General features: G+C 35.2%; 1 protein-coding gene across 1 annotated transcript; it reads right to left on the bottom strand.

Annotated features, from left to right (window-relative positions):
• Window positions 1-3,621: 3,621 nt before the first annotated feature.
• On the bottom strand, window positions 3,622-24,037 carry SPACA1 (sperm acrosome associated 1). The gene is made up of 7 exons (XM_037520937.2): window positions 23,785-24,037; window positions 18,566-18,622; window positions 11,571-11,672; window positions 10,781-10,887; window positions 9,999-10,134; window positions 4,350-4,470; window positions 3,622-3,869 (listed from the first exon to the last, which is right to left on the bottom strand). The coding sequence occupies exons 1-7, from the start codon at window positions 24,020-24,022 to the stop codon at window positions 3,710-3,712; spliced, it is 921 nt and encodes a 306-aa protein (XP_037376834.1). The 5' UTR covers window positions 24,023-24,037; the 3' UTR covers window positions 3,622-3,709.
• Between the last annotated feature and the right edge of the window lie 160 nt (window positions 24,038-24,197).

Genomic DNA, 24,197 nt, shown 5'->3' with positions numbered 1-24,197 from the left:
TGCCATTTAGCTATATTATTTTACACATACATCCAACGCATACTACACACACCCCTACACCTGCCTGTATCCCCAGTTTCATCTCCCACCACTCTTCTCCCCTTTCTCTATACTCCGACTCAGCTAGTCTTTTCTCAGATGAGTCATAATCCTTTCTGACTCAGAGGCCTCCTGTTTATCTTTTTCCTGCCATACCCTTCCCTCCTTTAGCCAGGGAAACTTCCATTCAGGTTTTTTTTTATTTTTAAAAGATTTATTTTTATACAAGAGCTGGGGTACAGGCCAGAGGTGTGGGAGGGTGAGAGGACCCACCAGAGGCAGAACAGAAAGCAGACAGGCAGACTACAGAAATACACTGCTGAGGGGAGCAGCGGGTGAGACAGGAGAGGTCTGCCGCGCCATGTGGGTTCCTCGCCGGCCTGCCCAGGTAGAACCCGCACTGCAGAGGCTGCAGACAGCTTCACAGCGTGGCGCTCAACCCACTGCGCCACCAGGGAGGCCCTTCCTTTAAGTATCACTTCCCCTACTACAGCTTCAAAGAAATTTGAAGGTTTCCTTCAATGTGGGATACATGTGGTTAATTGTAATGTCTGTGTCTTGGGTAAATAGCAAACTCTAAGAGGGATCCCATCTTTGGGATGGGATTTTGGTTTGTTTTTTTTTTTTTTTTTTTTTTTTTTGGTTTGTTTTCATACAAACAGTAGTGCTTACTATAGTTCTTGACCCACAGGAAAAGCTCAATGAATGTTAGTTGAAGGAAAGGAGAAAAAAGTATTATTTTGATCAGGAGAGTGTCACCTGAATACATTACAAAATCCTCCTGCTGCACAAGCAGAAACCAATGCCTCACAGTCCAAAGGAAGGTCACTTGTTGATACATAATTGCTTGTCTTTATCTCCTGGATTCAGATGGAAACCTTAAGGCTTTCCTTGTGGATATTTTGATAACCAGGAAAAGTAACAGATGCCTGGAATTTAGGAGCAGATAGAAAATAGAAGATGCCTCTGGCCTGTGTCTGGAGAGGGAAGTAACGGCACTATTATTAGTTGTGGTGTGCGATGTAGAGCTGTGGACAAGACAGTGAGAGATCTCCAGACACACAGACTATAAGCAAATGGCAAATGGCAGAGGGTTCTTGTGAATCCTGGAGTGATTTCATGGGGACCTGGGGTATGTTATAATCTATTTCAATTTAAAATTTGCTAGTTATTTTACCGCAATGTTATGCAGTCATAATACTTGGAAAAAGGAATCCCTGGTTTTGGGAGTAGGATGAGGTCAAGATTGGGGTCAGAAAGGGGGGGGGGCTGCAATTGTATGGGGAATATAAAAATAAAATTTATTATTAAAAAAAAAAAAAAAAAGAAAGTTCATCAAAGCAGGTCTGAAACCGTGGCAGTAACACTCAGAGTTCTAAGAGGAAAGGTACTGCTGTTGTCAATGTCATTGCTGACTCACTGTGTTACACTTTATGAAAGACTAGTTCATTGAGCCATGACTCCTCTATGAGAGAACAATCAAACACTCCTGCTCAAAAGCATATATCTGCAACATTCACATATGCTTTCATTTTTGTTCCACAGACCGCTTAAGTTTAGGAAACCTTGCACCATGTCGCTTTCTTGGAGATTCACATTGTGCATAACTCAATGATGGAAAGTCCTGCTTTAGGGAAGACTTCAAATCATCCGACCATACAATTTTCTTATTTTCAGAAAACATGTATGTGTCGATCAGGATTGTCATAGTAAGGTTGCTGTATCAAATAAGCTCTAACTCTCAGTGGCTTGAAAGAACAAGGTGTATTTCTCTCATGCTACACATGCATTGTGAGAGACTGGAGGCCCAATACCTTGATGTCATCGCTCTAGAATCTGAGGTGCCAATGTAGCCACCATCTAAGCATTTCTGGTTACTCTTGCATAGAGAAGGTGACCTGTGGATGTTTCCACAATGAAATATTCTAGTCTGAAAGTAATACCTGGAGTTTTGGCTTATAACTCATTGAAAAGAAATGGTCACGTGGCCCCACCCAACCCCATGGGCTGAGGAGGTACTCTCCCAGCACATGCCTGGAAAGCAGACAACACTAACAGCTAAACCTGTTAACTGGCTGAACCCCAAAGCTTGTTAAGTGCAGTTGGAAATCACTGCTACCGAATGTTTTTTTTTTTTAAAGATTTATTTATTTGTACAAGAACCGGGGTACAGGCCAGATGCGCGGGAGGGTAAAAGGATTCACCAGAGACAGAGCAGGGAACAGAACAGACAGACTGATGAAATACACCAACTGGGGGGAGCAGCAGGCGCGACAGGAGAGGTCTGCAGCGCCATGTGGGACCCTTGCTGGCTGGCCTGGATTGAACCTGCACTGCAGAGGCTGCAAACAGCCTCACAGCAGGGTGCTCAACCACCTGCACCACCAGGGGAGGCCCTACTGAATGTTTTTTAAAATAAGGTTAATTATTACTATAAAGAATACTTAGCACCTATGCCAAAATAACACATCCATACTTAACCAGGAATTAGAAATGGAAGGTTAAGTTTTTCATTTATATCTGGAAGGAGGGGAGAGTGACAAAAATAATAATTTTGAAAGATTTTATGAAAACAATTTAAGTCTCTAGTGGAATTCCCACATCAGATAAAGAAAATCATTTTCAGTTGATTGTTCATTGCTTCTCTCAAATATAAATGCTATATAACAGAAAGCATGGGTAATCCCTTAATGTAACCTGTTTGTAGGGTACTAGAGAGGGGTGAACCATAAATGTCATATAATGTTTTCTTCAAAGATGTGCAATTAATGGTATTATCAGATAAATGCTATAATAATAGCAATAAAGTTGGTATAGAATCTAAACAAAAAAATTAAATGTATTTTGTACTTCTGTCATGGCCTTGAAAATTAACTACACATGAAGTCTTCCAGATTCAATTATCAATTATCTAATGCCTTGGTATCTTGTTTGATAGTTGACCATAACTGTATCACACGACACAGTACAAAAGATACAATTACCTTGGTTTAAGATGTTATCACATGCCTTTCAGACACAATGAGTGTACTGATCAGTGGTCATTCAAAAGACCTTAATTCACTGTTTCTGTGAGGAACAGGGCATGTTAAACATCTGTTGTCTACTTAGCCACCTCCAAGTTTCTCTCCATTTGTTCCTTATATATGTAAAATGCTTTGAGCACTGCTTGTGGCACACAGTAGTCATTAAGTAAGTGTTGGTTGTTATTGTTGTTCTCTTTAATTTTCACAATGATGCTTACTATGTCCCATTCCTTGCAGAAATGCTCAAGTATGATTGCTTTAGCCAAGTTCAATCCAGTGTTCCTACAGGATAAAGTCTAAATAAGCAAGAAAAGTCAAAAAAGTCAAATCACCTTAGAATAGATCAAAGTGATTGAAAATCTATTTGAAATAATTAGTGTATATGTGTGTGTATACCTCTCGATCAATGCAATCAAGTGATTATTTGAAATGGTAAAAGTTGATGGAAAAAATCTTAAGTAATTGTTGATAACTCCACCACAAAGAAACACCGGTTGAAACATCCCCTCTCACATGGTATTACCTTCAGACTATGGTAAATCACTTGCAATATTATTAAAGAATTTTACTATATATTTTATTTTTTATAATAATGAATCTGATATCATCTAATCTCTTTTGTTTTGTTATATATCATCCATACATCATTCATTCCATTCACTTAAAACATCATCTTCTTGTCCAGGTATTATTTCTGTTGGTGATTGGTCAAGGGAAGTTGAATCTTTGTACCTCATTGAACTCATCTCAGACCGTAACTCAGTTGATGAGGCTCTTGTCCCCCAGAAAGCCTTGACTGCAGCCCTGAGAATAGGGAAAAAAAAATACAAAACTTGATGAAATGAAAACATAAACTCAATTAATAGAGTTTTCTATGTAAAGAATGCCTCCAGAATGCCTCCTTACTCATGATTTGTTTTAGTTGGTGGTACATCTGTGAATTGTGATACCAGATAAACCCTCACGTGTACCAGGGCATAATACTCATGTGGCCATTTATCAAGTTTTAGAGTTGTGAAAACTACAACTAAGCAATACAAATATTCATTAAATAAGCTTTTTACTGTTGAAAAAATATCATTTAAAAACTCCCTTAGCTAGGGAAGCAAACCATGAGATGAGGCAGACTGAACTAGGACAGTGGCAGAAGGAATGAAGGCAGCTGGATGGTTTCAAGACACATGTGAAAGATGTCAAGGACAAATCTTTGGATTCATTGGAAAAGGGAAGGGAAGACATGAATGTCAATCAAGGATGATGACCCAGTTTTAATCATTCACCTACCAATTTAAAATTATGAAGATAAGTACAAAGATCACGAATACACAGATAACGACACCTATAGTCAGCACAAAAACTAAGACTGCATCAGTGTCTGGTCGAGATGATCTTTTCATCTGCAATTCTAGAGGAAAAAAAAAAAAAACATGTAACTGATGATTATTGCAACTGGGGTCTGGGAGGAGATCATGGATATCTAAATGGAAACTTTGTATCTGAAAAAAACTCTAGAAAAATACAGAATTTATTAATGGGGAAATTTTACTAATAAACCTGCTCTGTACATTTGAGATCGCCATTAGAGTAACATAAAAAGATTTTAACAATGAACATCCTGTATTCCCACCACCTACATACTACCATCAATATTTAATACAATACTATCTATCAATCCACTGATGATTTTTTTTCATGTATTTCAACATAATTTGCTGATGCTTACATACCTCTTGCAATATTCTTCAACAGGCATATCATTAATAGGAATTCAGTATTTGTTTATACATTTTCTTTTGAGGTAAATTTCATAGACAGTGACTTGCACAATGTCTAAATACACATTTGCTTAGCTTTGGCAGAGGTAAACACACATATGTAATCCAAACCACTATCATGACAGCATATAACTATGCCACTGAAAGGTCATGAGTCCCTCTTAGTCAATCCTTGTTCCATTCTTCAGAGACAGTTATTACCCTGATGTTCTTTTCCACTATGTCATAGTTCTGCCTATTCTAGAACTTCATAAGAATGGAAACATACACAATTTTCTTTCATGTAATGCTTTTGTAATCAGCTTAATGTTTTAGAGATTCACCCATATTGTTGCATGATCAACAATATTTTTTTCTTTTATTACTCAGCTGTATTCCTCAAGTTGTTTGTTCATTCTCCTACTGATGAACACCTAGTGCTTGGGGATATTATCAATAAATGGTTATGAACATTGCTATACAACATACATTTGTAAACATACATTTTTATTTCTCTTGGATAAATACTTAAAATTGGAATTGCTGGTTCATAGGGTAGAGGTGTACTTGGTTTTTCAATAAACTCCAAGACCATTTCCCAAATTGATAGTACTGGTTGTACATGTTTGTGAATTTTATCTCCCAGATTTTGGCTCATCTATTCATTTTTCTAATGATATCTTCTAATGAGCTGAAGTTTTTTAATTTTGATGAAACCTAATCTACTGATGTTCCATATTATGGTGGTTGTTTTCTGAGTCATGTCTAAGAAACACTTGCCTACTCCTGAATCATGCAGATCTTCTATATTGCCTTTTAAAGCTTTAATTTTTTTACATGTTTTAAGGGAACAGATGAATGTCATGATTTTTCATACAAATATACACACATCACTTTTCAATCAGGCATTTTTTTTCCCACATCTTTCCATTCTTCCTGTAAGTAAGGCTAATTCAAGACTCAAAGTCAGTTTACCATATGTGTTATAACACTGTCACATTGTGAATTGATGAAAGGGCAATTTACATCAAGTATTACTTTGTCAATTATGTAGCTTTCTTGTGGCTTTTCTGGTTCTAAATCAGAAAATCATAACAGATTCACATGGGGAAGAACCAGAGAGATCATCTGATGTAACTATCAAATTACACATATGAACAAAACAATGTTTGGGGGAGGTTAATGATTTTGGAAGCTATGTTTTATGTATTTTAATATTTAATTTTAGTAAGTATCACACTATCAGAAGTAGTCTCCTATAGGGGCAACTTCGACTGCTTGCCTATTTTTCCTATTCTTTAGACAACATGGAGTGTCACACTCCATTTTGCCTCTTAATTCTAGATCTATTAACTCAATTTAGTCATCTCACTAAAAAACTCAAGTATAATAGAAAAAATATTCCAATATTGTTGAATTTTTTAAATATTTGTATTTTTTATATTTATCCATTGTCCCACAATACTACTCAAGAGAGGCTAGACAGTAAGGTATATCAAGATTTTAAATCATTTTAACAGTAATCATCTTGCTAGGGTCACTTTGATTATTTTTATAGCTAATTTAAAAAATGGACTGCATTTCTTAGTGAGATGTTCTAATGAAAAATAGGCTCAATTTTGATGCCATCATTTTGGAAAAAAAAAACCTAAGTTTATTTTGTATTAGTTTCCTAGAGATAACATAACAAAGTTCTACACACTGGGTAACTTTAAAAATAGAAATTTATTGTCTCACAGCTCTGGAGATTAAAAGTCTGAAATAAGATGTTGGTAAGGCCAATATGCAAAGGGTGTAGAGGAGAGAATCCTATCTTTCCTTTTTCAGCTCTGGTAGCACCAGGTGTTCCTTGTCTTGTGGCAGCTTAATTCCAATCTCTGTTTTTGCTTGATTGTTTTCTCCCTGTGTGTCTCTCTCTCCTGTCACTCTGTCTCTGTCTATTTCTCTCTCCCTTTTCCTCCCTCCAAATTTCCCTCTTTATGTAAGGACACCAATAATATTCTACTAAAAGCCCTATCTGTTCCAGCATGATCTTATCTTAAATGAAATAATTCTATCTGCAGTGAATGCTATATCCAAATATGATCACATTCTTAGGCTCTGGGAATAAAGACTTTGAAGTATCTTTTCAGGAGGAAAAGAGTTCAATCCTAATTATAAAAGGCAATGGAAGTGAAAACTCTGACTTATAAGGGAATGAATAGAAAATTTTCATTAACAAAATCATATTTACTATAAAAATAATTCAATTATGTATTTTTTTCAAGATAGTACTATATTATGTGGACATTTCTAGTCAAACATTCATTTGATGTTTAAACAACTAAACAGTCTCATTGGTGTACCTAATTGACATTTTTTCAAAAAGGAAACGAATAGCTGCCAAAGTGTTCTGAAAACATTTCTTATCATTTAACCAGCACATGTACTGAAATGGTAGAATAAGTCCTAGATTGCTAAAAGAGAATGAAGTCAACTCTGTCTCATTTGAGGACTGACATTTTGGGGTTTGTATTCCAGTCCTTAGCTTATAAGTACTATCAAATGCATGTTGCCTTCATGGGAAGAGCTTTTCACTGAGGTCCTAACAAGAACCAGCCTGTGAGGATAAAACTTGAGAATGGCTCCTTGAAATCTTTAATATCCTGAACTAGGATTCATTGACATGTTTTTCAGTTTGATGATAATTGGTCCTTTTTTGGTCCTGTCAAGTACTTTATTGAAATTACTTATTAGCAGTTGTTATTTTCACCATAAGTTGTTTTTAAAACAGTAAACATTTCAATAAAAGTTATAACTTATTTTTAAAAATCACTCCCAAAATATTTAGCTTGCCTTCATTTCAATAAAAAGAGTTATACTGTTATACACACACCTCAGTAACATCTTTAAAGACTCATCACCCAAAGCAGTGATAGCAAAGGCAAGATAAACAGCTGGGACTAAATCAAATTAAAGAGCTTCTGTACAGCAAAAGAGACAGTAACCAAAACAAACAGACACCCCACTAACTGGGAGAAAATTTTTACACACAACACTAATGATAAAGGACTGATCACAAAAATCTACAAAGAGCTGAAGAGTCTCAACAAAAACAAAGTAAATAATCTGTCAAAAAAAAAAAAAAAAAAAAACGGGCAGAAGAGCTAAAAAGGAACTCCAAAGAGGAAATGTGAATGACCAACAGGCATATGAAAAAATGTTCAGCATCACTTGTAATCAGGGGAACGCAAATCAAAACTACAATGAGATATCATCTTACACCAGTGAAAATGGCACATATTAAAAAAAAAATAGCACCAACAAATGTTGGCGAGGATGCAGAGACTGCTGGACTGCTGGTGGGAGTGCAAACTGGTCCAACCACTATGGAAAGCTGTGAGGAGATTCCTTAATCTGCTAAAGATGGAGCTTTCATGTGATCCAGCAATTCCACTCCTAGGTATTTACCCAAAGGATACAGAATCATTAATTCAAAAGGGCACCTTCACCCCTATGTTTATAGCAGCACTATTGACAATAGCTAAGCTATGGAAACAACCCAAATACCCAAAAATAGATGACTGGATCAAGAAGATGTGGTACATATACAGAATGGAATATTACTCAGCAATCAAAAAAGATAAACTCAATGCAATTTGCAGCAACATGATGGAGCTGAAAGGGATCATGCTCAGCAAAATAAGCCAGAAAGAAAAGAAAAATACCGGTGGTCTCACTCATAGCAGGAATTTAGAAAACCTAAATAAGGGACCAGGAAAAAAACTAATTATAATAAAGTAAAAATCAAAATCAACAAGCAACTATAAACCAGAGACACACTACGATGGGGGTGGGGGGAGGGCAGGTAGGATAAATTACAGTCAAAATAAGGGGGTGGAAATTGTATGGGGACTATAACCAAGATGAAAATGCATACATTGTGCAAAAATGAAAACTGATGTAAAAAAATATATAAAATAAAAAATATATGTTAAAAAAAAGACATCCAAAAAAATAAGTTTTATGTTGTATGGCAGCTCTAGAATACAGTAAATAAGAATTAGAAATAACTTCAAGAAATTGATGAATTCCCTTAAAATTGCAGGTAAGTTTTGGCATGTTTGTATATATTTGGGAGTCTTTTCTAAGGTTTCCTAAGCCTTGATTGGATTTTGAAAAGAACTTATATTTCAGCCCCCCAGCCCCTGGGGCCCCCAACAAAGATGACAACAATAAAAATTGTTAAGAGCAATTTAACATAAGGAAATGATTTTTTGGATGTAGAAGGCATCATCATTTAAAATAAAGGGACATGGGCCTCCCCGGTGGTGCAGCAGTTGAGCACTGGATTGCAAAGTTGCCCGCAGCCTCTGCAGCGCCGGTTCAATCCCGGGCCAGGTGAGGGTCCCACATGGCGTGCAGACCTCCCCTGCTGCCAGCTGCTCCCCTCAGTAGTGTCCTTTGTCAGTCTGCCTGCTCTGCTCTCCGCTCTGACTCTGGTGAATTCTCTCACCCTCCTGCACTTCTGACTGTACCCAGTGCTTGTATAAATAAATAAATAAATAAATAAATCTTAAAATAAAGGGACATGTACAGAATCCATTCCAAAAGGGAAATACAATTTCTAACATTTAAAATTATGTTAAGGATAAGATTTACTTTTTGTGACATACATTGTCACACTGACACATACTGACATACATTGAGGTCTTTATTACTGCTTTATCAAAAATTATAGGAAATATTAATACCATGTTTCCTAATTTTACTTATTTTACCATGCCAAAATTTGTGTAACCATCCATGAAAATTCCCTGTATCTATTTTTACATTAGTGATAGAAGAAAAAGTATATAATTCAACTGTTAGAGGACTGTTCTTTGGAGATTCTTCAGGAATACACCAATTTCCTAAAGTGAGAAACACATGACTCGATTTTGTGAGAAGGAAATTAAGCAGTATCTTGTAGGAAAATCTAAATAACATAAACCAAGAGTTCTCAAAAAATGGTCTCTGGAACAACAGTACCTGGGTGCTTGTTAGAAATGCAAATTCTTGTGCCAGTTACACCCAAGATCTACTGAATCAGAAACTCTGGCGATGAGGCTACCAATATGCTTCCAGAAGTCCTCCAGGTGATTTTGATGCTCTGTAAAGTTTGAAATATAAGCAAACCAAAACATTTCTGTGCACTTACCACTTGTAGTATAGATTGTGAATTTAATAGATGCTACTATTTCATTATTCTCAAACGTTTCACACTCAAAAGCCATAGGGCGATTTTCCCTATGAACATCCAGGATTGCTGTATCATTTACAAGTATAATGGGTTGCTATTCAAAAAGAAAATAAAAAGTATCAACATTTTTCATGTAAACTTAAGATCAAGAAACAATTTTCCATAATTAAAGGAGAGTCATTGTCTCTCTTAGTCTAAGACAGTAATGAATTGTGGACATGGATTTTAAAGTCAGACAATCCAGACAGCAAGTACCAGCCCTGCCACTTCCTTCCTGTGTCACCCAGGACAAGTTACACTCTGCATTTCAGTTACTCTTCTGTAAAGTGAGTATAATGATAGGAAGTACCTTTCAGGATTATAATGTAGGTGAAAATAAATTCTAGTACTTGGTATATGTTTGTTGCTTAATAATCCTTCAGTTAATTATCATTTTACAATTAATCATTTTACAATTAATTATCATTTTACAATTTACATTTTACTATATATAAAGGAAAATCTTGCTTCCACAATAAAATATATATAAAGGATGCTTTTAAATTCTGATAACAGCTACTCTTCAGGCAAATGTAAAGTTAGCTCCACTAAATAAAAAAAAAAACAGTAATAATAAAGTTATATGATCTAACTTCAGTTTTTCAAACTGCCTAAATGTAGTTTTCTGATAGTCATCAGAACTGGAAAATTAATTTTATCACTCATTAAAAAGTATCAGATTACATACATTCATTACTCACTTGGTCTGGCCTTAGAATTTTCCAAACATATTTGAAACGATTGACAGGAGATATATGAACACATGCAAGTCTAACACTGTCAAGACTTTCTGAAACTGGCTTACTCCCTGAAAAAAAATTAGATATACATATACTACTGCACATTATAAATTGTTTTATATATAATACTTCTTTCTAAAGCTACTTCTAATTTAAAATCAGTTATATGCTGGAAGTTATCAAACTTATTATTGAGAGTAGATGAACAGAAAGGAGTGATGGATGGAAAGATTGTCACCAAGAGTTGCAGGTAGGAGACAACAAAGCTATCTATCTCTTCCTTCTACAAAATAAAATATAGAGATGAGGCATAGCAAGGACACCCATCTAATTGGTCTATTAAAGTTTGAGTACTACTGATCGCTGCAATTTACTTGTTAGAGATCCTCATTAGAGATAATGAACTCAGAGTAGTGTAACTTGATACAGAATAACTCTCCAAGTTCCTCCTTTAGGATTTACCAATCTACTAATAAAATGTCATGATCAAAGTATCAAAAGCATTTCATGATAGGACAGTCTTAACCACAGACCCTGAGTCTTATAAGGTTCCAGTGTATCAGAGAGAATATATTTTAACTTTTAGACATCACTTAAAAATGTAAAGCAAAAGAGGGAAGTTGCTCTGAACTATAACAGTCTATAGAAGTGGGATTCTGTTTTATTATGATTTCCTTTCAATATCACCTTTTTGGCAACCTGAAGTTAAGAACATTACCTCAGCCCTCCTCCATTATAAAGTTAAACTCACAGCCACAATCAACTGGTCCATGGCATTCTTCCACCCGTACAATACACTTGGATTCTCCTCCAGGGCATCCATTTGTTAATATAACTTCTCTAATACCAATACCTTTGGCAAAAAAAGAAAAAAAAAATCAGCAAATGTTAATAAAAACTAATTCTATTGTCCCTCTACTTTTCCACCTGTGTCTTCTTTGAGGCTTTCTCCTAATTTCAAATTTAAATTTCTAAATTACAGATAACATTAAAAAATGTTGTAGGCCCCTCACTTAGAATAATCTCATAAAACAATATTTTCAAAAATGAGTCACATGAAACACTACTCCCTCTGGATTATACCACAATAAAAGAGAGTCTATATGATTATATACCTGTGAAAATTTACATTAAATAAAATTAAAGTGACCGCTTACTATAGAAATTTTCATAAGATAAAAAATTAATATGCTCTCATAGGTTAATTTTCATCTTTAAAATCAGGATATATCTTACAACTGATAGCATGTCATAAATTAGCAGCATTTTTTCCTTTTTTGGTGGTGCATAGATGTGTTTCTTACAGTTAATAAAGTCTTAGACTTAATTTAGTATAATAGTAGACAGAATGTCCCAAATTTATTTGACCATGGCAAGTTTAGGAGAGGGACAGGGATTTGGAGCTTCTGGAGAAAATTCTAAAATCAAAGTTAAGTATAAATGCTATATTCAGTTAACATAGAATTTTGTCAAGGATAGACCACACCTTGGGTCACAAAACAAGTGTCAAAAAACTTATGAAGACTGAAATCGTATCAAGTAACACAATGGTATAAACTAGAAATCACGCACTAAAATTTGGCTGGAGAAACCTCAGCTATGCAGCGATTAAGCAACTAGCTACTGAATAACTCCTGGGTCCATAAGGAAACCAAAGAAGAAATTTAAAAATACCTGGGGACAAATGAAAATATACAAGCTATCAGAACCTATGGGGTATAGCAAAAACAGTTCTAAGAGGGAAGTTAGTAGCAATACAGACCTACATCAAGAAACAAGAAAGGACAGCTGTCCTGCCACCTGTGACTATGCAGGTGCTTCTCTTCACAAACCTTTTTCCCTTTACAAAGCAGCAGCAACAGCAGCAGCAGCAGCTCTTTCTGCCCACTTGTGTCTATGTAAGTGTCTTCTCCTTTCCTTTTCCTAATAAATCTGTCTTTTAAAAATGTAAGGAAAAAAAGAAGAAACAAGAGATCTCAAATAAACAATCTAATTTTATACCTTAAAGAACTAGAAAAAGAGCAATTGGATCCAAAGCTCAGTAAAAGGAAGGAAAATAATAACAATTAGGGCAGAAGTAAGCGAAATAAAAATTAAAAAAGATAATAAAAAATCCATGAAACTCACAGTTGGTTCTTTAGAAAGATAAACAAAATGGAAAAATCTTTAACTAAGCTCACTAAAGGAAAAAGAGAGAAAACTGCCACAAACGGAATTAGAATTGCAAATGAATTTACAAGAGATGCCACAAATACAAGGGATCATAAGAACAATTATATCAATAAATTAGAAAATCTGAAGGAAATAAGCAAATTCTTAGAATCATACAACCTTCCAAGACTGAATCAGGAGGGAAGTGAAAAGCTAAACAGACCAATTACAAGGAAGGAAACTGAATAATAATCAAAAGTTTCTCGCAAAACAGAAATCCAGTACCAGATAGTTTCACTACTGAGTTGCACCAAACCTTCAAAGATGAACTAATACCTATCCTTCTCAAACTCTTCCCAGAAACTGAGAGGGAATGCTTCCAAACACATTTTATGAGATGACATTAATCTAATAACAAAAGCAGATAAACACATCACAAAAATCGTAAACCACAGACCACTATTTCTGCTGCACATAGATGTAAAAATCCTCAACAAAATCTTAACAAATTTAATTCAACAATACATTAAAAGGTTCATGGATTTTGACTAAGTGAGATTTATTCCCAGGATGAAAATGTTCAACTTCAACAAATTAATTAATGTAATTCACCACATCAACAAAAGGAAAGAGAAAAACCAGATGATCATATTAATAGTATTCAAAAAAGTATTCAATAACTTTCAATATCCATTGATGATTAAAACTCACAAAAAAATGCAAGTAAGAAGGAACATAACTCAAATGATAATGGCCAAATATGACAAAGACAGCTCACAGTATACTCAATGGTGAAAAACTGAAAGCTTTTCTCCTAAAATCAGATACTATAAAAGTATGTCCACTTCTGCCATTACTATTCAACACAGTACTGGAAGCAAATAAATAAATAAATAAATAAATAGAATCCAAATTGGAAAAGAAGTAAACATTTATTTGCAAACAACATAATATACATAGAAAACTCTAAAATCCGCTAAAAAAAAAAAAAACTATTCAAAATAGTAAATCAGGGCAGTAAAGTGGCAACTCAAAATCAATATACAAAGATCTGTTGTATTTCTATATTCAGACAACAATCTGAGGAAAAAATCACGAAAACAATCCTATTTATAATCACATTAAAAAGAGTTAAGTACTTAGGAATAAATTTAAAGGAGGTGAAAGATTTGTACAACAAAAACTATAATACTGTTAAAATAAATAGATTAACCCCCCCAAAAAAAACAGAAAGATATTACATATTTATGGACTAGAAGAATTAACATTGTGAAAACGGCTATCTTGGGCCACCTACTCCCCTGGTGGCATAGGAGGTTGAGCGCGGCGCTGTGAAGCTGTCCTCAGTCTCTGCAGCGCCAGTTCCATCCCGGCCAGCCGGCGAGGGTCCCACATGGCACGGCAGACCTCTCCTGCCTCGCCCACTGCTTCCCTCAGCAGTGTATTTCGTCTGTCTGCCTGCTCTGTTCCCCGCTCTGTCTCTGGTGAATCCTCTCACTCTCCCTCACATCTGGCCTGTGCCCCATTTCTTGTATAAATAAATAAAATAAATCTTAAAAAAATTGGCTATCTTACCCAAACAATTTATAAATTTAATGCAACCACTTGAAATTACTGTTATTCTTCAAGTAAATACAACAAACATTACTAAAATTAAAAGAGCCCAAATCCAAAACAATCCTGAGCAAAAAAAAAAAAAAAAAAAAATGAAGAATGGAGGCATTACATGATGTCAAACTCAAAGCTACACTATGAAGCTATAATAATCGAAGCAGTATTAGATGAAAAATAGGATCAGTGCAATAAAATTGAGAGCCTAGAAATAAATTCATACTTAGGACAGCTACTTTATGATAAAGGAGCCAAGAGCATACAATGGAGAAAGGAAAACCTCCTCAACCAATAGTGTTGGCGAAACTGGACAGTCACATGCAAAAGAATGAAACCAGACCACTACTTCACATTGTAGACAATAGACACTTCCCGAAGAAAACAGAGAGATGACCAAAAATGTTCACACATGAAAAAATGTTCATCATTGCTTTCAGGGAAATACAAATCAAATGAGGTATAATTTCACACCTGTGAGACTGGCCTAAATCAAAAGGACCAGAAATAATGTTGGTGAGGGTGTGGAGAAAATTAATAGACTGTTAGTGAGAGTATAAACTGGACCAGTCTCTATAGAAAATAGTATGGAGATTTCTTGAAGTATTAAATACAGACCTTTCACATGATCTAGTAATTCCATTCCTTGATATCTAGTCAAAGGATATAAATACACTAATTAAAAGGAGATACGCATTCTTATGTTCACTGTAATAACTAAGTATGGAAACAACATAAGTGTCCCCAAACATGATTGGATAAGGAAAATCTCTCTCTCTCTCTCTCTCTCTCTCTCTCTCTCTCTCTCTCTCTCTCACACACACACACACTCACACTGGTATATTATTCAGCTCTAAAAAAAGATTAAATCTTGCTATTTACAAGATGTAAGGAACTGGAGGGGATTATGCCTAGCAAAATGTCAGGAAGAGCAAGAGATACCAGATAATTTCCCTGATATAAGAGGGGGGAAAAAAAAAAAAGGAAAAGACAAAATCAAACCAAAACCAACCCTTGGAAGCTGTCTGTAGAACTTAGGTTAACAGAGGGGAGAGAAGGGTGTGGGCAGAAAGGTAGGAGGGCCCAAGGCACTATACTGGCACTTTGGTGGTAGGTATGGTGTTATAACCTACCTTTGCAGAAATGTGAACCTATAATCCTAAAACATGCAGTGCTGTAAACCAGTGCTATCTCAATAAAAACCTCAGCTATTTTTTTAAAATGCTGCTTTTAAACATTTAGACTGGTAAAGTCTCCTGATTAAATACAGCAAGACGAACTATTGACCAAGTCTTCATTTCCATCAAGAACTCTTTAGAACTCAAGGATTGGGGTCAGAATGGGGGGATTGCAATTGTATGGGGAATATAAAAATAAAATTTATTAATTAAAAAAAAATAAAAAAAATAAAATGACAATGGAATGGAAAAAAAAAAAAAAAGAACTCTTTAGAACTACCACACTTTCTTATAACAAGAAATCAAACCTTTACTAGCCAATCCCAGATCAACTGAGTTTGCCTTTTACCAGCAGAATTGAAGATGATAAAATGCTGGATCAGTGAAATGTTGATCATACGTGAGGTAAATGACCTATGTGTAGTCACAGGCTAAGGTAGAGTCCACCTTGATTTCCTTGTTTATCAGATTCCCTTTTTCATCCTCTACAAGATGTTCATCATGAAATCCATTTTCAAGAAAAAGGGAAAGTTAAAGACTAGAGATGGTTTATCAGTGTGTCTCAAGCTTCAGAGTACATGCAAGTTACCTGGAGAATTTACTAAAATGCAAATTCTGATTCAGCAGAATTTGAATTTGCATCAGAATTAGGAGTAGGTCCTGAGATTATGCATTTCTAACAAGCTCTCAGGTGATGCTGATGCTTGGTCCATGTAACAAACTTTTGAATAGTAAGAGAAAAGCCTCCATAGGAGATAAGGATATAAAAAGTCGGACGAGGAGAGATCTCTTTTGACTAAGAGGTGCTCCAAAGCGATTCTGATATGGCTTCACTTGAATTTATGGAAGTTACCTATCTAGAAGCACAGTTCTATTCTGAAATGTATAAATATTTTTTGAAAAGGTGTTTCATGTATTTATTTATTTTAGCCAACTACAGTTCAGAGCAATGATGTATGTAGGTGTGAGAGTTTCTCTAAGTCCAAATGATACTAACAATCTGCCTGGTACTTTTGATTGCTAAAATATTATTTTGAGAGTTAAAGCATTTTTTCCTCTAAACAGTTGCTATAATTTAAAAGATTTAAAAATTTTTTTAAATATTTTAGATTATAAATATTGCCTTTTTTCCTTTTCTGCTTACAACTGGTCACCATCTGACATATTACTTGTTTTATATATTATTTATTTCCCCTGCTAAGATAAACATTCTTGCTGGCAAAGTTTTCTTTGCTTTGTTCATTACTGCATTCTCAGCACCTAAATATCTGGCACATAACAGGCAAAAAAAATCAAAAGAAAAAAATTCTGTTGAATGAATAAATGTAATATATAGTTTCTGAATAATAGAGTAAGATAATAGCAATTACTAGAATTGTCATAAAAAATACATTCTACCTGTGGAAATTTGTCAAGTAAACAGCAGAAAGGGAGATGTGAATTGCAGGTTTGTTACAAGGATTCCTTTCATTTTCTGGCTTTCGTTCATGAGGAAGATAAAAAGACAGGTTTAAAACTATCTCAAGAGACAAAATGTAGAACAGTAATTAGTAGGGACTGGGAGAAATGGGAAATTTGTAGATAGTATTCAATGGGTGCGGAGGTTTCAGTTTGAGATGGTGAAAGTGCTGGAGATGGATGGAGACAGGTTGAGTAGCAATGTCACTGTGCTTACGGAACACTACAGTTAAGATTATGGGTGCTTTGGTGGTGGGGGTGGTAAGATACATATCTGAAGAGGTGAAATCCTGTATTTTCGAATCAGATGAAACGTTGTAAACCGATGTTACCTTAATTTTTAAAATATTTTAAAAACTGAAAGTTGTATTTTCATGGATAAAAAATAGTTAAGACAATACATTTTATGCTATCACAATAAAAATGCTACATTAAAAAATTCAATGTAATTTTTCACCAAAAAATAACATTCGTATCCGGATCTGTATGGAATGTCTCTTTATCCCCTGGTGTTTTTTATTTATTTGGTTGGTTGTTTTTGTCCTTTCTGCCAGTCACTATTATTTTTCCAGGGCAGATTCTATTTAGAATAAACTTAATTTTATTGTGTATTATCTGTGTCTTCTCAATTTTCTAGCCTTATAGTAGTTCTCAAAGTGATTCTCAAAAGAAGGCCTTCTCTCTAGAAATACCAGCTTCATTTGAAAACTTATTACAAATATTTAGGCAACTCAGAAGGCCAAGTGAGCTAGAGACTGGAATAAATCCAGCATTCTGTGTTTTAACAAGCCTTTCAGGCACTTAGGGTGAATGCTTAAGTTTGAGAAACACTGGTCTATTATAGCACATGTAGCCTTAATCCCACCCCCATGCTGGAGTTTTTGTCCAATTTCTATTCATGGAATCATCAAAAAAAGTCATGGTCTTTGAATATTACCTTCCCCATAAAACCTCTTTTCCTCCAAGACATGACATACAAAGTGGAGAAATGTCGAATTTAAAATAGGCTATTATAAATAGGCAAATTTCTTAATAGATTTGCCAACACAATAAGTGGGAAGACATATGTAAAATGCATCAGAAGATCTTTCACCCTTTGAACAACTGTAAGAGAAGGCAGTTTATGTGCCAAAAAATATATGGGGAGCAGACTTAAAATAAGCCTTAGAGGTTACTAATTGAAAATAGTTTATCTTTTAAAGCACCAGATTTTTTTTGCGTATAAATTACCATATTAGAAATATAAAAGATGAGTGTATACAAATTAAAAGTAAACCTTGCAAAAAGTAAAAACTGTTTTGACCTTCCGTTAACCCTTCAAATTTCAATATTATTAGTTCTATGTACTTACCACATGTAACTGTGCACATCCCAAATTCTACTTCTTTCACTACTGTCGAATTTGAAGCTAAACATAAAGTACAAAGATACATTATTAATCATATGAAAATATTTCTAAGCGAAAAATATACTTTGGGACTGACAATATAGCATTTATCATATGGGAAATAAATATTGTTAAAGTTTTATTAAATCAGAAAAGCAACCCATTCCTATATTTTTTCCTAGTGTACCTTCTGTTCTTATTTAAGTGAAAAGAATTCTAATTTTTTACCTAAGGACAGATGAGTATATTAAGAATTTTTGATACATATACAAAACGGAATACAATGCAGCTATAAAAAGGTAGACTCTTGTCATCTGCAACAACATGGATAGAACTGGAGGGAATTATAGTGAGCAAAATAAGTCAGAAGGGGAAATACATATATTGGATGGTTGCACATATATGTGGAATATATAGAAACAAAACAAAAGGTCAGACAAAACCAAACCAATAACAACTTCAGAAATCTGAGAAAACCTGACTGTAGAACTGAGCCTACCAGCTGGAGAGGAGAGGATGGAAAACAAAGTATGGAGGTGGCCTAGACTATGGTGGAGGATTGTGGGTACCTGGTAGCAAGTGTGGTGGTATGATAACATAATGGAAGAAGTATGATCCTATATCTCTCAAAAATATACAGAGTTGTAAATCAATGTTACCTCAATAAAAAATAAGTTGCCTAAACTTTTAAAGAAATGAATTAATTAGGAAATGATTTACAAAGAAAGCTTATTATATAAACCTGTATAAAACTCTAAAATAATTTTCTCACCATTTTAATAGATGGTGAGTCAAAATTCTATAGATGTCAGAAAAATAGACCAAAAAGAAAAAACGTGACAATTTTAAAGCCCAATTGTTTCTATTCTCTATTTTTCAAAATATTTGAGTGTATCATTTCCATCCCAAAAGAATACTTTTTACCAGGTTCTCATTAATATTAAGTTATAGATTGATTCTACTTATTCTTGAGTTAAGATTTAAAAATCATCCCTACAAATTTATATTAACATTTATCAGGACAATCTCAGAATATGTTAAGTATCTGAGTAATTAAATATTATTTTGAAATTTCATATGTCTCTTTTTCTAATCATTCTGAAGTTTGGCATGAGTTCCACAAGCCAAAGTACATAACTAGTTCTTCTAGCTCAGATTAGTACTAAAATCTCAATAGAAAAAAGTATTAAGTGAGGTGTTAGAAGATAATTTTTAAAAGACATTGTATCCTAGGCAATAATATTAGATAGGAAATTGCATTAGAGTAGGAGTCCAAATTGTAACTTCTATCACTAATTAACTGTTTTGAGCTTGAGCAAACTACTTAAATTTTGTTAGGCCTAGTTAACCCTTCTGTGAAATTTGTAAAGGAGAACCTTTCTTATTTGATTAAAAAGTGAGGAAATTGATTCAGTTGGTCTCTAAACTCTCTTTCAGCTTTGACTATTGAGTGCCCCTTAGATTATTCAGTGACTTTCTTTTTTGATGGGAATACAATAGTGAAGATGAGGGAAATTGTAAGTATCTGAACTTCAATATGGTATTTCTCAAAATTTCCTATTATATACCAGTGAGCAAAAAGGAAAAATTTGATTTAAATATCAGTACAGTTTTATGTGTAACTGAGTAAACAGTAATATCCATAGATGCTAATTTATTGGTTGGCTCCAAAGTGGTAGAAGGGATGTGTCACAGAACTTGGTCCTGCTGACCATTTTCACTAATGACCTGGAAAATATTGATATCATACTGACTAAATCTAGGGAGTCTGCAAAGCTAGGAAGGTTAGCACATATGTTTTGAAGACAAATCTGGATCTAAAAATGATGAAATGGAATAATGGGCAAATCTAATAAAATGAAACCTTAGAGAAATAGAAAGTTCCTCTGTATGTAGAGCTGAAAAGTCAATTGTACCAAATATACTCTTCTAGGTTGTCTTAATTTGATGGAAAAATAAGTAAAATTAATGGGGAGCTCAATACAAGTCATGAGTATGATGAGGTGTTTCTAAAAACATACTGGATCTTAGGCCATACAGATAAAAGCCTGGCATCTACAATAATAAAGATAAGGAGACTTCTCACTAGTGCTCTGGTCAGATTCTGGAATGTTCTCTTTAATTCTGGATACATTTTAACTGTAGGTATGTACCTATAGACTCCAATTCATTTTTTGAGATTTTTGTGGGAGCTAATTTGTAAGCTGATATTTCATGATTTTTTTTGTTTCTTAAAGGCCTTCCAAAGAAAAAGAGAAAATAAAGTGATATTTACAGAGGATAAAACTATTTTTATAGAATAAAATTTATTCTATCTTGCAATTGCTATATATAGCTTTTCTTAACCCTTTTCGTAAGTATATAAATATATTTATACCCTTAGTATTTATAAAAGAAATAAGGGAATATGAGAGATACAAAATGTATGGCTATAACTCAAACTTAATCTTAGTGGTTTTTTCTATATCTTGAAACATGTGTTATTTCATCAACTATAATGATGGATTTTATTGTTACTCGTCAATTACTCTCAACTATGATTTTTTTTTAAAAGACTAAAATAATAAAGTTGTAGAATGGTTGGAATCATCTAGAAATACTATGCAATGTGAAATAAGTCATAGCTATTGCACAATCTTTCCTTCCTTATTGTTTTACCCAAACTATTGTGTCACCTTTCAGGAAGATATAAGTCTAGAGGGACTCCTCTTGTCTAATTTCAGCTTTGACTGAAAACAGTTGAAATTTTAGAAAATTTTTTTTTCTTTGGTCCATAAAGGCAAAGAGAAGAAAATTGACAGAAGAAAACATTTCACAATTATTGCATGAATCAGAAGATGAACATAGAGAAACAGCAACACTTTAGATGCTAATGATGATGGTAAAACTGATTACATAAGCAAAGAGTGAGAGATGATGCTAATTTACATGAATATCCCAGATGAATTTTCCCTAACTTAAGAATCAATGAATGAACATTATATTTCTAAGAATAAAAAGGATATATGTATATGTATAGTATTCTCATCCAGTTAATCTTTCAACAGGAGGAGTTTCATACTGAAATATTTTGTGAAAATAAGTCAGACCATACCGTTTAGTTAAAAGAATGTCGACAGTATTCTTTTCCTTTATAAACTGTTTATACAACAAAATTTATTTAAGATTTATAAATGGACAAATCATGATAGCAGGTGTGTGTACAAAAGTGATAGAAGAGATGATACATAAATGAATAAAATTCATTGGACCTATCATTCTAGTTAGTGACTATAAATCTAAAAATGAAAATGTTTTGCAATTATGGAGTAAGATGGCAGTCTTTATTTCAACAAAATAAGTGCCTTTATAGTTTTCAAAAATGTTGTTTTGACAATGCAAGTGCAAAAAGAACCAGATTATTCTAAGGATAAACTAGAATCTATTAGGGATGAACTTGAAATCTGAAATCATTATTTACAAGATAGATGCATTCAAGATTCATGCACAGCCAGTTGTTGATGAGTATTTGATGCATTCAAAGTATTTCATATATATTCATTTAGGGCATACACATCTTCAAAGCCAGGAAATATGAATAAAAATTGGGAGGTTTCCATGTTTAAATTCTTATTAAAAATTCAAAAAGTTTTCTTTTTCACTATCCCTTTATTACTTTTTTCAAACATCCTAAATATAAAAAGTTTCCATTGGATAGTAAATAACTATTTTTATTAGTTCCCTGAGGATTAAGAGGGCTTTGCTAAATTTTAATAATAGTTTTGAAAATTTTCAGATTTCAGGCACCTCACTGTTTAAAGTTCACTGTTAAAAGGAAAAACATCTTTGCATGAAATCAAATATACATAAAATTCCAGAAGGTACATAGCCTCCTTGAAGTTCAGAGATGAGGAAACTGACACTGAGAGAATAACTTGCCTGTTTGAATCTGTATCTAGGTTATTACAACTCCATGCCCTGGGTTTAGTTTAAACTCTGTTTAGCCTTTTACAGCTAGAACTACCATTTGACCAGCAAATATTAAAAATGTTAATTCAAATACTTTTAAAACTAGAGTAAAACAACAACTATTAATCTTTGGAACATTATCTTTTCTTCTCTAGTCTTCTATTTTCACATTTGCAAAGTCAAGGACCTCTCCAAGCTCTCAGTAATGTCATGTTATAAAGGCAGTACAAACCGTGATCCCTCCATTAACCTCAGATAGTCAATTTCTTTCTGTCACTGAGAGTCACTAACTGTCATAAAAGAAAGACTGATAAATATAGCACCTACCAACTCTATAGGTAGGGAAGATAGGCCACTACCGTGAATATTATAACAATCTCAGCTGGGTTATTTATAGAGGAAGGTAATGAAGGCCCCTTACATGGCAACCAACCTGCAATTCACCTTTTACCTACTAGCATTTGAGTTACTAATGCATATAACATGTGCAATAGCTTGCCAGGTTTTATTGCTTAATGCGCCAGCAGAAAGACAAATTTATGTACCAGGCACAGGCACATTCTCCCTTGTTTTACAGTATCATCTAACAAAGCCACTAGTTGGATTGATACGTGCTTTCTACTGCCAGGCCTGTGGCTTTTAGTTGAATTCCCAAGTAAACCACCACCATGGAGCACAGGCGTTCCAGAGCGGAGCCACATGCAGGGACAGGGGCTTCTGGGCCATATTGACAGCATACTGGTCTCTCTAAAATGTGTGACAGTGAGGGGAAATTCTGGATTCCAGCTCAAAGTGCAACTATGAAAGGAGAAAGAACTCAAGCAATTTCGAACTTAAACAAAAACAAAACAGCTAGAATGTTTAAAAAAAAAAAAAAAGCATAACGAACAAGGAGGGTCCAAAGTAATTTCCCTTGGTGGGAGTTTATCCCAACTTCTACGCCTGAAGAACGAAAAGGCCTTCATTTTCTTTGTCCAGAGCAAGAGTTAGCAGTATTTCTGCAGCAATTTCTACATCTGTGTTCATGTGTTTGTCTTGCTAGGGCCTTATGCAATTAGCACATCTGTTTTCAAGGCTATTAGGTGAATGAAATGTACAAATTCGGGGCAGCTGCTGCATGTAAGTGCGCCCTGCGGACGCCAACACGGACAGTTCTCACTGTCCTCAGACTTGAGAGCTGGGCTTCGCCCTTCACCGGCGGCCCCGGAGCCAGCGAAGGCGCCTCCCGCCCTCACCATCGTCCTCAGCCTCGGCCGGGGCATCGTTCTCGGCGTCGCTGTCGCTGTCGCTGTCCGCCGCCGCCGTGGCCGTCTCCCCCGCACCTTCGGCTTCGGCCTCGCCCTCACGGCCCAGGGACGCGTCCTGGATGGCGGCGGTGACGTTGGAGCCGCACGCGGACGGGAGGCCCGCCAGGAGCAGCGCGCCCACGGCTAGCAGCAGCCGGGCCGAGCAGCCCGCGCCCCCGGGGCTCATGGTTCTTGGCGCCCGGGACGGCCGCCCAAGGCGCAGTCGAAGCCGCCGGTTCCCGCCGAGAGGTGCTTGGAAACGAGGTGCGACGCCCCGCCCTTACCCCCGCACTCCGAACCCCCGCGACGCGCCGGGGCAACCATTGAAGCGTCACGACTCGTCACGGGCGCGCGACCGGGCG

Source organism: Talpa occidentalis, unplaced genomic scaffold (genome assembly GCF_014898055.3).
Source record: "Talpa occidentalis isolate TD23 unplaced genomic scaffold, MPIMG_talOcc4v2.1 talOcc4.2, whole genome shotgun sequence".
In the NCBI taxonomy this organism is placed as follows: Eukaryota; Metazoa; Chordata; class Mammalia; order Eulipotyphla; family Talpidae; genus Talpa; species Talpa occidentalis.
The sequence above is the reverse complement of the archived record's forward strand: the minus strand, read 5'-3'. Positions and strand labels throughout refer to the sequence as shown.

What these genes read in the sequence shown, in the direction of transcription:
- SPACA1 (XM_037520937.2), bottom strand. Translation starts at nt 24,022, where the DNA reads ATGAGCCCCGGGGGCGCGGGCTGCTCGGCCCGGCTGCTGCTAGCCGTG. An exon ending in GATGTGCACAGTTACATGTG is followed by an intron (nt 11,673 to 18,565) that starts GTAAGTACATAG and finishes TTTTTGCCAAAG; the next exon opens with GTATTGGTATTAGAGAAGTT. An exon ending in TGGACCAGTTGATTGTGGCT is followed by an intron (nt 10,888 to 11,570) that starts GTGAGTTTAACT and finishes ATTTTTTTTCAG; the next exon opens with GGAGTAAGCCAGTTTCAGAA.